The following is a 13,983-nucleotide window of genomic DNA, read 5'->3' as shown; positions in this document are numbered from 1 at the left end:
ACTAGACTGTTTCCAAAGTGGCTATACCATTTCAAATTCCCACCAGCAGTGTATCAAGGATCCAGTTTCTCTGCATCCTCGCCGACACTTGTTATTGCCCATCTTTTTTGTTAGTGCCCTCTAGTGGGTGTGAGTAGTTATGGTTTATCTCATTATGGTTTATAGGTTTGTTTTTAGATGTTGGAAATTATAGAAAATTACAGTCATTTTCCAAAGTAGTAAGCCTCTTAGTAAGACAGCTTTGTAACTGGACCATTTCTACTTAATTGTAGATTTTAGTAAAGAAGCACCACAGAGAGTTTCTTTGCACAGTCAAAAGTATGGATTTTTGGACTTGCTTTATTAACATGTTTTACACTGAGGGATAAAAGTGTATGAGAGTAAGAGAGTGTGTTGGGGGCAGGCAGGGGGCGGGAGAGAGAGAGAAGGGAAGAGAGAGAGAAAGTCCAGAGAAAACATGGAAATGGTACAGAATAGAAGAGCCATCCGACTCTAACTCTTCCCACCCCAATGCTGACTTTGAGACACACGTTGTATGTAAAATTTTTACAATCATTTTTGTGGTTTGGTGAATCAGGCAAGTTTTTAGAAGTGTCTGTAATTGGTCTGCTTAATAAAAAGAAACCTTGCTGGGCAGCATAGAAATCAGCCATATTTCTAATTAAAACAGTGTTTTTATGTTGTCTAGAACATTGTAAGTGTCTGGAATTCCAAAGCACATGTCTGTAAGACGAAACCATGTGACAGAGATAGATAGGGCTAATAAACAGAAATAATAATACCTTGTATCTATCAGGCAGTTGAAACTTTCCCAAGCACTTTCTCCACCTGTCATCCAGTTGTATTCTTCATAGCAACCCTGTATGCTAAGTAGGGCAGGCGTTATCGCCCTGTGACTCCTAGATCCTCCAAGAACTTTGGGACAGACAGAATGAAGACTTGCCTGAGATCACACAGCTAATTAATTGAAGTATCACAACTGAATCCCAGGTGTCCCATATTTGTGCTAGAAACTGGACCATGAGAAGAGGGCGTGGAAGGACAATTGCGTGAGAAACATTTCTTCGCCTGGGAGGGGAGATTTTGTCATTGCCATCTGCCCAGCACTGAGCTGGCTGTCCTGGTTCCAGCAGCACCGGAATCATCTCCAATGGGCATTTGCTTCCTCCCTCGACAGCTCCCTGGGATCTGAGGGTCTCCTCAGAGTACAGGAGTTAAAGACTTTGGAGAGCTGACCACACCATCAGTGTCTCAGGGTATCATGCTGATGTGACCCTACTCCTATGGGTTTCAGTCAACATCTGGTAATAAAACCAAGAAATGAAGTAGGAAAAAATATTAACAAACTAGTCTTCCACTGAGATTTCTACAGGAAATATTTGTTTCTGGCTTTTTCTGCAAAATTTGCAGCTACTTTCCTGCTTTTCCAGTAAACTTCACCCAGCCACCAGAGACACTGGGCAAGCGAAATGTTTGTTGGGTGAGATAGATACAGCACCACTTGATTGCAACTCCTAAAAAAGATGCAGAGAAAACAAAGATCGCGGGGAAATCTACCAGAGCAAGAGAGTCATCATTTGGGGATGAGAATTTTTTTTCCCTTCTTTTGTCTTATATTTTATGAAAGCTATATTTATATAATACGTAATTTTTATATAATACAGAATAATCTATAATTATATAATACTTATATAATTTTTCAATGTTTCCTTTTAACTGGGAGGAAGGGGATGATGGTTTAGGCTGAAGAATGGTCGTGGCTGTTGGCAGGGAAGAGAAATAAAGCAGCCGATTTCTGTTTGGTGAGAAGGAAGCACCGGCATCCCAGGGCCCAGCCTACAGCCTCCCCTCTGCCTCGTTGGTGCAGACAGCATGCAAGGAGACATATGTAGGTTCCATGCACTGTCCAGATGTCACACCTGGACCTGAGAATCCCTGGACACACTGCAGGGACTATCCATTTTACTGACTGCTCAGGAGCTGGAGCCTAGCCAGGCGTGGTGGCTCACTCCTATAATCCCAACAGTTTGGGAGGCCAAGGAAGGAAGATAGCTTGAGGCCAGGAGTTTGAGACCAGCCTAGACAACAGAGCGAGACCCTGTCTTTAAAAGAAAAAAAATTTGTAAAGCTGGAATCTCCAGAAGAACTAACCCTCCTATAGCCATGCTTAGCAGGACAGGGCAGGTACCGTGCTAAAAACCCACCTCGGTCCTGCTGCTCCTGTTGTGTTCCGGACGGGGAAGAGTCAACACTTTGCTGGGCTGAATAAAATCAACAGCAGCTTATTGTGCCAACTGTGGCACAGGCCTCTGGTGCCCTGTTTGGCCCTTGGCCTGCTGACTCAGTGGCTGCCCTGATTCTCCGAATCTCTACCGAGAACCAAAGTGGTAGACCCCTGGCTAAAGAGTGGTGCCCATGAATCCCTCGTGCCCTTCCCCTTATATGCAGCCTGTGTGTCCGGAGCTGCGTGTGGGTGGCTGAGTATAACTAGTGGGGGTGGCGACAGTTCACAGGACTCTTCACCTCATCACATTGGCTGTTGGGACTCTTTAGGAAACCAAGCCACTGCTGCGAAGTGAGATCCTGGAGGAGCGAGTGTGTGGAGGGACAGTTAATAAGATGTTAAGCCCAACTGGGCCTGTTCGGCTCAGAATAATTATCTAGAAGGAAAAGAGGCGGGCCTCAACCTTCTTGATGTGTTTCCACTTTCCAAGGCCTGCTGGCCTTCTCTGACTCCTCAGCCCCATTTGAGGAATGTTTTGAGTGCCGAGAGCCTGGGAGAGGCATGTCCTCCACGGGACCAAACAGTCAGTGGCTACTCCTTATTTCCAGACAAGATGTTCTTGGCTCGGAACTTATTACTCAAGAAACAACACATGGGTGTGGTCAAGTTCCCACCCACCCCGACCCGGTGCCTGTCCGAGAACACCTCAGAGACCCCCACATGTCAGTGAACATAAGTCCTCCCTTGCTAGAGGGGGAACCAAGACTTGTAAAGAGAAACAAGAGTGAGTTGGGGTTTTTTTCACCTGGGAGAAAGTCTATAGTTGACCATTACCTTTTCCCCTGACCCTCTTTAAAAAGCAGATTGTGTTGCAGCAGCTCTGCTGAAGTGTTTTATGGCTTTTTGTCTCAAGGACTTTGAAACTAGCATTGTTGATTTTTTCTTTTTCTTGGCAACTCTCCCTGCTATTCCCCTAGTGTTTTATATTCACTGTCTGGATGATTTAAATACAGTAGCTCTTGGTATAGACATCCTTTTGACTTTCCCTGTGGCCTGAACTATAGGGATATCTTCTTTCTGAGAGTAAGTAAACACATTTAGAGCAGAAGCAGAATGGCTTTGTTGTCATCAGAGGGAAAACTCCACAAGCCCCCAAAGCGCCACCACCTCTGCCGTGTTGGAACATCCACATCTCCAACAGACAGACCTCTGTGTTCCGGAGACACCGTGCAGGATCTGAGTGTCTGTTTGTTATCCAACGGGTATAAGAGGGAAATCAAACATTCTTTCATATCATTAGAAGCCCTGTGCAAACACAGCCCCGTGCACAAAGGCCTTTGCAGAGCCCATAACAAGGAGCTGTTTGTCCTGGCTGCCTGTCTTTAGCAGTCGGAGCAGGGCCAAGCCGACAGTGGTGTCATGGGCCCTACTGCGATTTTGCTTTCTTGGACCAAAATTTTACAGGTGTCATGGGACAGAGCTCACCAGGTAGAAGTTGAATCAGAGCACCTACTGGGAACCTTCAGTAAATGCCACACTGCACAAGCTCGGAGCTATGATGGAACCTGACAAAGAGCTTGCACCCAACCACAGAAAAGTCAAATGATGATTTCATACGTTTGCCTTTGTGCACGGGAATTGACTAGCCACACATGCCGGCAGTTGGGACTCGTGTCTGCCTGCAAATGATGCAGCCAAAGAGAAACCTGGGCTCAGGATCAAATGTCTTCATCCTCACTCCCTTGAAGAACACAGACTTAACCCTGCAGCATCTGAACACTATCGAGGGGTTGGTTTCTTCACCCAAGAGCATTTTGATCAGTTCAGCCCAGACCCATATGTTTTTCTGGCTGCTGGGATTCATTGAGACCATTTATTCTGTCTCCTAGAGTGGCACTGTCCAGTCCATTTGCCACATGCTGCATGTGGCTGTTGAGCCCCTGAAAGTGGCTAGTCTGAATTATGATGTGCTGTAAGGATAAAATGTGCTTTGGATTTGGAAAGTTTAGCACAAAAAAAAAAACTGTAAACTATCTCATTAATAATTAGCTACATGTTGGAAGTATTTTTATCTATTGGGTTAAATAACATACAGTATTGAGACTCATTTCACCTGTTTCTTTTTACTTCTTTTAATGTAGCTGCTGGAAAATTTAAAATCACAAATGTAGCTTGTGTTGTTTGTATTAGACAGGGCTGGGCTAGCGCTTGAAGGAAGTTTAGGTTTGTAGTGCCATCTGCTGGCTCATCCGGAGCAGACGTGAATGTAAACAAGAATGAAGCAATCTGAGCTAACCCACACGTTGTCTCTCAGCCTGGCAGCACACAACCTTTTTATTCCAGGAGCTTCTGAAGCAGGACCAGACTGAACCCAGAAGCTGCTGAATCCCCAAGAGCCTCGGGAAGGGGAGTGACAAACTGCTCAAAGGTGCAAGCCTGTGTCACCTCATGGGTGCCAAGGAGGCTCTTGAGATAGAGTAGTGGTGAACCAAGCACCATGGTTCACCCCTGTAATCCCAGCATTTTGGGAGGCCAAGGCGGGCGGATCACTTGAGACCAGGAGTTCAAGACCAGCCTGGCCAACATGGCAAAACCGCATCTCTACTGAAAATACAAAAATTAGCTGGGCATGGTGGTGCACACCTGTAATCCCAGCTACTCGGGAGGTGAGGCAGGAGAATCACTTGAACCAGGGAGGTGGAGTTTGCAGTGAGTCAAAATCACACCACTCTACTCCAGCCTGGGTGACAGACCGAGACTCCATCTCAAAAGAAAAAAGAAAAGAAATATTTCAGGCCAGGAATAGTGGCTCCCACCTGTAATACCAACACTTTGGGAGGCTGAGTAGGGAGAATCACTTGAGCCCAGGAGTTTGAAACCAGCCTGGGCAACATCACGAGACTTCATCTCTTTTTTCCCCTTCTCTGTGGCTCAAGACCTCATCTCTACAAAAAAAAAAAAAAAAAAAAAAAAATTTTAATTAACTGGGCATGGTTGTCCCAGCTACTTGGGAGGCCGAGGCAAGAGGATTGCTTGAGCCCAGGAGGTTAAGGCTACAGTGAGCTGTGATCGTAACACTCCACTCCAGCCTGAGTAACAGAGCAAGACCCTGTCTCAAAAAAAAAAAAGAAATATAAGCAATCATTTAACAACATAGTAAGGATACAAACCCATCCTTCAGGAGACTGCTGTCCTCGCTTTAGATAATGCTTATTTGCCTTGATTTGTCAAGAATTGGAATTTGTCAAGAATTGGAATTTTGTTGACAAGTACCTGCATCCAATGTCTATTGTTGCATAATAAATCACCCCAAAACTTAATGACCTAAAACAATAGTAATCACTTAACACCTCTCACAGTTTCTATGAGAAATGTGAATGTGAGTCAGGAATTCACGAGTTGCCCATCTGAGCAGTTTGGGCTGAAGATCTCTCATAAGGTGAAGTCAGATGTTGGCTGGGGCTACACTCAACTGAAGGTTTGACTGGGGCTAGAGAATCTTTTTCCAGGGTGGCTTGTTCACATGACTGGCAAGGTGATGCTGGTTGTTGACTAGAGGCATCAGCCCCTCTCCACATGGGCCTCTCCACAGAGCTGCTTGAATGTCCTCGAGGCATGGCAGCTAATTTTCGACCTAGCCTCAGAAACTATACACCATTACTACTGCTGCATTCTGTTGGTCAAAAGGCAGGAAAAATGCATCTCACCTTTTGATAAAGGAATGTCAACATTTCATTGTAAAATTGGAAAATAAATTCCCAAAGTGCCCAACACTTGTATAGCACTGTACGGCTTTTTTAAAATGCCCTATTTTTCAGATGAGGAAATTGAATCTCAGAGAGGTGGCGTAGCTAGCCTGAGGTCTCATGTCTGGTGAGAAGGATGAAAGCCCGGTTCTTTTGACTCCTACTATATGCTGGTGAAGCCTATCCAAGTTATCTCCTCCTATCTCCCATATGCTATTGTAACTAAGAATCACACTGGTTTTTTGTGTCTCCAGCATTTTCAGGATACGTGGGGCTCTCTTCATTCAGGGACTTTAGATATGTCTTTATGTGGTATCTCCCTGTAACTTGTCATTTTATTGAGTTAGGCTGTAGGTCTTATGGAAGTACATTTCAACTAACTAGAATCTTTCTTACAAAAGTGCTATATCAATGAAAAATGACACATTTTCCAATATTGTTCATGTCATTTGCTTCAAAAATCTCAGAGACAATAACATTGCAATATATGTGTTCTTATTCTGTTTGGTTATCCAGGTATTATTACATCTTATCTGTCTTTAAACAGGAAATAAGTAATCACTGCTTGCTTTCAGTAGTTTCCATATTACTTGGTCATCATAAAAAGGAGGTTTTATCATTTTTGATGTTCCGCCTGCCAGAATTAAAATCCAGCTGCCATAATCATTTTCTGTTATTCTTGGTTTCAGGTAAAACTTCCTTTTCCTGTAGATCAAATCACAGATCTTCCAAGGAACGATTTCCAGATGATGATTAAAATGCACAAGCTAACCTCAGAACAGTTAGAGTTCATTCATGATGTCCGACGGCGCAGCAAGAACCGCATCGCAGCCCAGCGCTGCCGCAAGAGGAAACTGGACTGTATTCAGAATTTAGAATGTGAAATCCGCAAATTGGTGAGTTGACCCGTCCATTGTGATCAGCAACCTGAAGTGACCAGGACTAATGTAAAGTAACAGCAATGAAAGTTGGAAAAGTAGACAGAAGAGTCACCCTTTGGGGAAGTTTGGGTTTATTTTTTAAGAAGTTTCTCAGCAGAAATAATAGCTTTACACTGCTGTGTGTGTGTGTGTGTGTGTGTGTGCACGCGCATGCATGCGCACAGGTGTGTAATAGTGTGTCAATATTTTATATCCTTCAGTCATTATTCATATAGAGGTAGTTATTTTTTATTTTCCATCCAACATGTGAAAATAACTGATGTTGGCCAGACGTGGTGGCTCACGCCTGTAATCCTAGCACTTTGAAAGGCCAAGGCGGGTGGATCACTTGAGGTCAGGAGTTTGAAACCAGCCTGACCAACATGGTGAAACCCTGTCTCTACTAAAGATACAAAAAATTAGCCGGGTATGGCAGCACGTGCCTGTAGTCGCAGCTATTCGGGAGGCTGAGGCAGGATAATCACTTGAGCAGGGGAAGTGAAGGTTGCAGTGAGTGGAGATCACGCCACTGCATTCCAGCCTGGGTGATAGAGTGAAACCCTGTCTCAAAAAAAAATGAATAAAGAACTGATGTTAATTATGAGCATCTATGGTCCAGGTATTCTTCTAAACTGTTTTTATGGATGATCCCATTTAATCCTCACATTAACGCTGTGACTTAGGCACTCCTTTATCCCCATTTACAGAGGAGGAAACTGCAGAAGGGCTGGAAAACTTCCCAGTACTTGGTAGAACTTGAATGCAAACCCAGGTGTCTGATTCCAAATCGTGTCTTGTACCACTGCTTTCTCCTGCCTCCTGGCAGAAGAGAATGGAATAGAGATAGGACGCCTACCTGCAGAGGGGCCATTGCTCAGGAGATGATCTCCTGACATTCTTTGCAGCCCCAGGGTCCTTTCTTTTGCAATTCTGCCTCAAGGTGGCTGTCATCGCCATCCCTGTGCCTGAGAGTGTTTTGTCACAGAAAACAAACTCCCGTCTCCCAGGCTCCCCCATACTCAGAGCTATGTGCCCCCGCCCCTTCTCCTTGATAAGCAACCATAAGCTACAGAAAGTAAATCCAGGTGACCTCTGGCTCCTGACTGTAGCTTTGAAGACAACCAACTCAACCTCCTTCAGCTCCACCTTTCTGCCACCAAATAACAGAAACTCATCTCAGGTGCCATGTCTGTGTCAGGCTGAAGAAGAGGGAGGCCACATGGTATGGTCATGATCTAAGTGTGGCTCCTCAGACTGTTTGCAGCACCTCCTGGCCTCATGGTGAGCCACCAGCTAATGAGAACGAAAGCACAAGGATGAAATGTTAGAAAAGCACAGGATGTTATATGTTATCAAGATAGCCCTGGACTTCAGGGTTTTTTGTTATTGTTGTTGTTGTTGTTTTGTGGGTTTTTTTGACACTCACCACCAGGGAAAATGTCTGTGTTTAGCAGCTCCCATCACCAACAAAGAAAGTCCAAGCTTCTTAGTAGGATATCTCCTGCCATTTGTGTTCCAGTCTGTAGCTACCTCTCCAGTGTCACCATCCACTCCCTTCCTAGGACTTGATCCCTGATAAAATCAAACTCTGCACTTGTGCCTATGCCATTTCCTCTCTGCCTTGGACATTCCTCCACTTTTTCTATCTCCTTTGTTCTTTAAGAGTCAGGTCATGGCTGGGCACCATGGCTCACACCTGTAATCGCAGTACTTTGGGAGGCTGAGGCAGGAGGATCACTTGAGGCCACAAGTTTGAGACTAGCCTGGGCAATATAGCAAGACCCCATCTCTAAATGAATGAATGAGTCAGGTTATGCATCACCTCTCTAGGAAGCCCCTTTCCTGAGTCCCCAGTTAGGCTGGGCACCTGCCTGTGGAAGCCTGATCTGACCTCTGGCTTAGTGCTTATCACTTACTCTTGAGTTATCTATACATTTGTCTGTCTCCCCAGCCCTCAACTGTCAGTTCCTCAAGGACAAGGACAGTGACTTGATCATCTCTGAATATCCAGTGTTGGACCCATTGCTGGCGCCCAGAAAATGTCTATTGCCCTACAATTTGCTGGACATTGTGACTATTCAGTTCAGGGGATTATGAGTTTCTTCTTTCTTTCAAATATTGCTTTAACATGTTTAATGTCGTTAAACAACAGAATTTAATTTAAATCACATAAGGAGATGACATTCCTGCTGGTGAGTGTGGGTCTTCTGAAAGCCTGCTGGGCTTAGGTAGTTAAGTCCACTGGGTGTGAGTCTACAGGGGCCTAGGCACATGTCTATAGTGCCCTGCACTCCTCTTAAGGTAGTAAAATAACTTCAGTCACCCACATTTGAGAAATGCCTGGTTTTGGTAATTTGCATTCTGCTTAGTGTAATTTTGTGATACTGAACAAATAAATTCCAAGCCACAGACCAGGCAGATATCTAAAGCACTTTGCTAGCATTTTTCAACCAAAATTCCAAAAGAGCATCATCTAGTTCTCCAACCACTTTTTGGCATCCCCTTAAATAACACGTTGTGTTTCAGTGCTGAATAAGAACACATTCATCAGTGTACGTCTGTGACTGAGAGCTTCATGGTTTTAACCAAGGCATGATTTGCAATGCCTTTCCTGCTGCTGTCACACGCAGCACCTCATTTTCTTCCCCCTAGAAAGTGGCCTGGAACATTTAACAGATGAGTAGGCCTGGAGCGGTCCATGCTTTGGCCGGGGCAATGTGGCAGAATGATCCTGGGGTTCCTCTCCCAACGCCCAAGCAGTATTGCCCCTCACTTTGCAGATTTCTGTACTAAAAGGGGAGAGCTCCAGGTTGCACAGCCACCCATATAAGTTTTTTCCCTAAGGAGACATCCCAGATGTGTTTTGTTTCTTATCCGCCACCCTGTGGTGAGGATGCTATGTCCTGACAGGGATGGCGCTGGTGGGCAGAGCAGCTTCCACCTCTCCCCAAGTCCCTCCCTGCCCGGTCCCCAGCAGGCCCTGCACTCACTCCCCACTCCCACGCCGTCTCCCACACACCTGCCACTCAGCTGTTGCAAACTCGCATAATGTATTTCTCTCAAGTTGCACTTGTACATCTGTTTATTTTTCATTTTTAAAACATATTTTCTTGATAAATTTATAAATATTTTAGCAGGTGCCCTTTCCCGGTGTAAATCTCTCTTTCCGACACACATGCCCACGCCGCCTGCCAGATTGCATTCATGTTACCGCACATGCAGCTCCCGTGTCGGAGACCTGTTCCTTGTGCGTGTCGCATGCCTGCTCCTCCCTTTCTCCTCTTCATTTTCTCTCCCGTCCTCTTCTGCCTGCCTGCGCTTGCAAAGGGTTGGTGAGAACTGACTTCATGCTGCTTCAGATGCCCCTTTTCTTCATCCACTTCATTGTGTGTGCCTCATGGAACCCCATCACCTCCCCTCACCCTCGCGCAATTTTTTTTCTTTTTGTTTGAGACAAAGTCTTGCTCTGTTGCCCAGACTGGAGTGCAGTGGTGCAATCTCGGCTCACTGCAACCTCCACCTCCCGGATTCAAGCAATTCTCATGTCTCAGCCGCCTAAGTAGCTGGGATTATAAGCATGCACCAACACACCCAGCTAATTTTTTGTATTTTTAGTAAAGACAGGGTTTCACCATGTTGGCCAGGCTGGTCTCGAACTCCTGACCTCAAGTGATCTGCCCATCTCAGCCACAAAGTGCTGGGATTACAGGCATGACCCACCATGCCCAGCCCCCTTCTCACAAATGTTGATGGTAAAACCTTAATTAGTCTCCAGTCTGCTGCTGAAGTCATCTCTCTATTGGGATGGTGAATTTCAGTAACACAAGAGCATGTGTAGGATTTTGTTTAAGGAGAAGAACATCTCAGAACCTTGGGCTAGTACGCAAGGGTTCAGGCTCCATCCTTACTTCTCCCTTCCCAAGTCAGGGAGAATCGCTGCTCCAGACTGCACTTTCCCCAGCTGTCCTAGGGAGGGTCCCTCCTGTTCAGTCTGCTCTGCTACCAAGGCCAGAGAGCCTGCTGATACTGGGTTCTATATGAAACTCCGTATGTTAGGCAACGATAGGAAATTGTTGATGACTTTTTTTTGTCTTTTTTTTAAATAAACTTTTTTTGGTGGGGGGAGACAGGGTCTCACTGTATCACCCAGGGTGAGTGCTGTGGCACCATCTCGCTCACTGCAGCTTCCACCACCCGGGCACAAGTGATCCTCCCACCTCAGCCTCCCAAGAAGCTGAAACTACAGGCGTGTGTCACCACACCTGGCTAATTTTTGTATTTTTTGTAGAGAAGGGGTTTTGCCATGTTCCCCAAGCTGGTCTCAAACTCCTGAGCTCAAGCGATCTGCACAACTTGGCCTTCCATAGTGTTGGGATTATAGATGGGAGCCACTGCACCCAGCCTGACTTACTTTTTTAGGAGCAATTTTAGGTTCACAGCAAAACTGAACACACTATACAGAGAGTTCCCATATGGTCCTGTTCCCACACACACAGCCTCCCCCACTGTCAGCATCCCCCACAAAGTGGTACATGTGTTAGTCAATGAACCTACACTGACACATCATTATCACCCAAGTCCATAGTTTGCATTAGAGTTCACTCTTGGTGTTGTACGTTCTATGGTTTTGGACAAATGTATAATGACATGGATCCACCAGTATAGTGTCATACAGAGTGGTTTCACTGCCCCCAAATCCTCTGTGCTCCACCTGTTCAACCCCTTTTACCCCTAGCAACCACAGATCTTTTTACTGCTTCCATAGTTTTGCTTTTTTCGAAATGTCATACGGTTGGAATGGTAGATTTTTGCCTTTCAAAAATGGCAACCTGATACATTTGGGGGAGATTTTCAGTCACAAGATTGGGACTGAGAGTTTTTCATTTAACTCTCTACAAACCCCAAATTCCAGGAAACCAAAACATTGACTCTGAAGTTTTGTGATTCGTGACGATTTTGCCGGTTGTTTGCCCGGGCCTTGGAGAGGGATGAAGAGATGTCCTGGGGAAGGTGTTGGCGTCAGATGGAAGGTGTGGCAGAAGCCTGTGTCTGGGCCCCCTGAATATGTATCTTTAAGTTTCTAGAGCCTGACGTAGTCATTCTTGAGTTACATTATAATGGAGGATGCAAAACAAAGGCTGGAAAACCTGAAACGAGGCCTCCTGTCCTCCAATTCAGGCTTGATCAACCCTTCTCTTTTTTTCTCTACTGTCCAGGTGTGTGAGAAAGAGAAACTGTTGTCAGAGAGGAATCAACTGAAAGCGTGCATGGGGGAACTGTTGGACAACTTCTCCTGCCTTTCCCAGGAAGTTTGCCGAGACATCCAGAGCCCCGAGCAGATCCAGGCCCTGCATCGGTATTGCCCTGTCCTCAGACCCATGGACTTGCCCACGGCCTCCAGTATTAACCCTGCGCCCTTGGGTGCTGAGCAGAACATTGCGGCCTCCCAATGCGCAGTGGGGGAAAATGTGCCCTGCTGCTTGGAGCCAGGCGCGGCTCCCCCCGGACCCCCCTGGGCACCCAGCAACACCTCCGAGAATTGTACCTCTGGGAGGAGACTAGAAGGCACTGACCCGGGAACCTTCTCAGAGAGAGGACCTCCTCTTGAACCCAGGAGCCAAACAGTGACCGTGGACTTCTGCCAGGAAATGACTGATAAGTGTACGACTGACGAACAGCCCAGGAAAGATTATACCTAGTGACTCGGCTCTGCCTCCCAGTCCGCACACCTCTCCCATCCAGGCGTTCTTCAGTCAGCCTGTGGCACTGTTCATCTGCTGTCCCGAAGAAACCGAGAACACATTTGGTGCACACTACAGCGGTCTTAGCAGCAATACTGTTCTGAAGTATTCTCTCCTCTTCTCGAGCAGGAGTGATAGTTACCTTCACAATGGTGCTACCCCTTGCCCAGGCAAGGAAAGACAGCAGTGATGACACTGTCTGTCTGTGGCTCAATTTCAGTCTTCACAGGGATAGACTACAACACCTCTAGGCCCCAACCACGGATTTTTTTTCTCAGTGGCCCATGTCACAAACCCTATCTCAGGAATTTCTTCTGAATGTTCAATTTTTTTCATTGAAGACAGCTTCTATACACATCAAAGTTTTATAGCTAGACTGTACATATTATATATAATATATATATAAAATATATATATATATATATCCATATGCAAAAGTCCTGCATGCCTCAACTTTCTCATCCTAAAACTGGAAACTTATTTCTCATTTAGAAACAGGTTCCAACATTCCTCTTCTTTTGTCTCTGATGCTAGAACTAGTTTGGTAACTGTTAACATGGTCATTTTTCTTGCTTCACAGTTCAATTTTCAATTCATACTTATTTATGGACAAAATTCAGTGTTGGAAGCTTTTTCCCAAGGTTTTATTTCAGATTTCTTTTTCGTTTGGTTTGGTTTTGGCACCTCCAAGTGGTGTCATTTGAGCATTGTAGGTTTGTTTTTTGTTTGTTTGGGGGGTTTTGTTTGTTTTTGTTTTTGTTTTTGTTTTCCTTGCAGATACTGTACAGTAATGGTCAACTTTGCCACTTGCACTGAGTTTTGGGTCAAACCTATTTTCTTAAATGAAGTTGTAACTTCGGTATAACTCAAGTATACTGTATATTCTTTGCTTTTAGTTAAAAAAGTAAAACATTTTAGCTAATTAAAAAGCACTCAGGTGATAATTATGTAGGAAAAACAATCTTGCCAAATAATGAATTCATCCTAGGATGTGTAGACAATAATCTGCTTGAATATTTTTATATTTCACCTCCTCCCCACCTTTCCCTAAGCAAAGTTTAAATGCAGATAGAGAGTTCAGAGTTGATGCTGGATGTTCAGATTCCTAAGTGGGGAGAGAGTTTGGACATCTCACTCAAAAGTACATCAGAAAAACAGGAATCCGTGATTTTATACCAGAACTCAGCAGGCATTGGCTCCTAGAAATCAAGTTAGAACGTTTTCACCCAGGGAGTAAGTCCCATTCATTTCAACACGTCCTGAGGCCTCGGCTTGCTCTTGGAAGTGTTGTGCAGTAGGACCTGCTCCCCTGAAGGACGGGGCCAACCAGCCACTGGCTTTCCTGCCCAGGC

The 13,983-nt window shown here is 45.2% G+C and overlaps 1 protein-coding gene across 8 annotated transcripts in view; it reads left to right on the top strand.

Annotated features, from left to right (window-relative positions):
* BACH2 (BTB domain and CNC homolog 2) overlaps positions 1–12,862 on the top strand; it is a 364,684-nt gene extending 351,822 nt beyond the window's left edge. For all 8 annotated transcript variants that reach the window (XM_016956004.4, XM_016956002.4, XM_016956003.4 and 5 more), the window contains 2 exons: positions 6,660–6,866; positions 12,107–12,862. In XM_016956004.4, the coding sequence (XP_016811493.1) occupies positions 6,660–6,866; positions 12,107–12,589 (690 nt within the window). In that variant the 3' untranslated portion in view covers positions 12,590–12,862. The remainder of the gene's footprint in view (positions 1–6,659; positions 6,867–12,106) is intronic.
* The last annotated feature ends 1,121 nt before the right edge of the window (positions 12,863–13,983 follow it).

The sequence above is a fragment of the Pan troglodytes genome, chromosome 5 (genome assembly GCF_028858775.2).
Source record: "Pan troglodytes isolate AG18354 chromosome 5, NHGRI_mPanTro3-v2.0_pri, whole genome shotgun sequence".
Classification (NCBI taxonomy): Eukaryota; Metazoa; Chordata; class Mammalia; order Primates; family Hominidae; genus Pan; species Pan troglodytes.
This window is presented reverse-complemented; position numbering and strand designations above follow the sequence as displayed.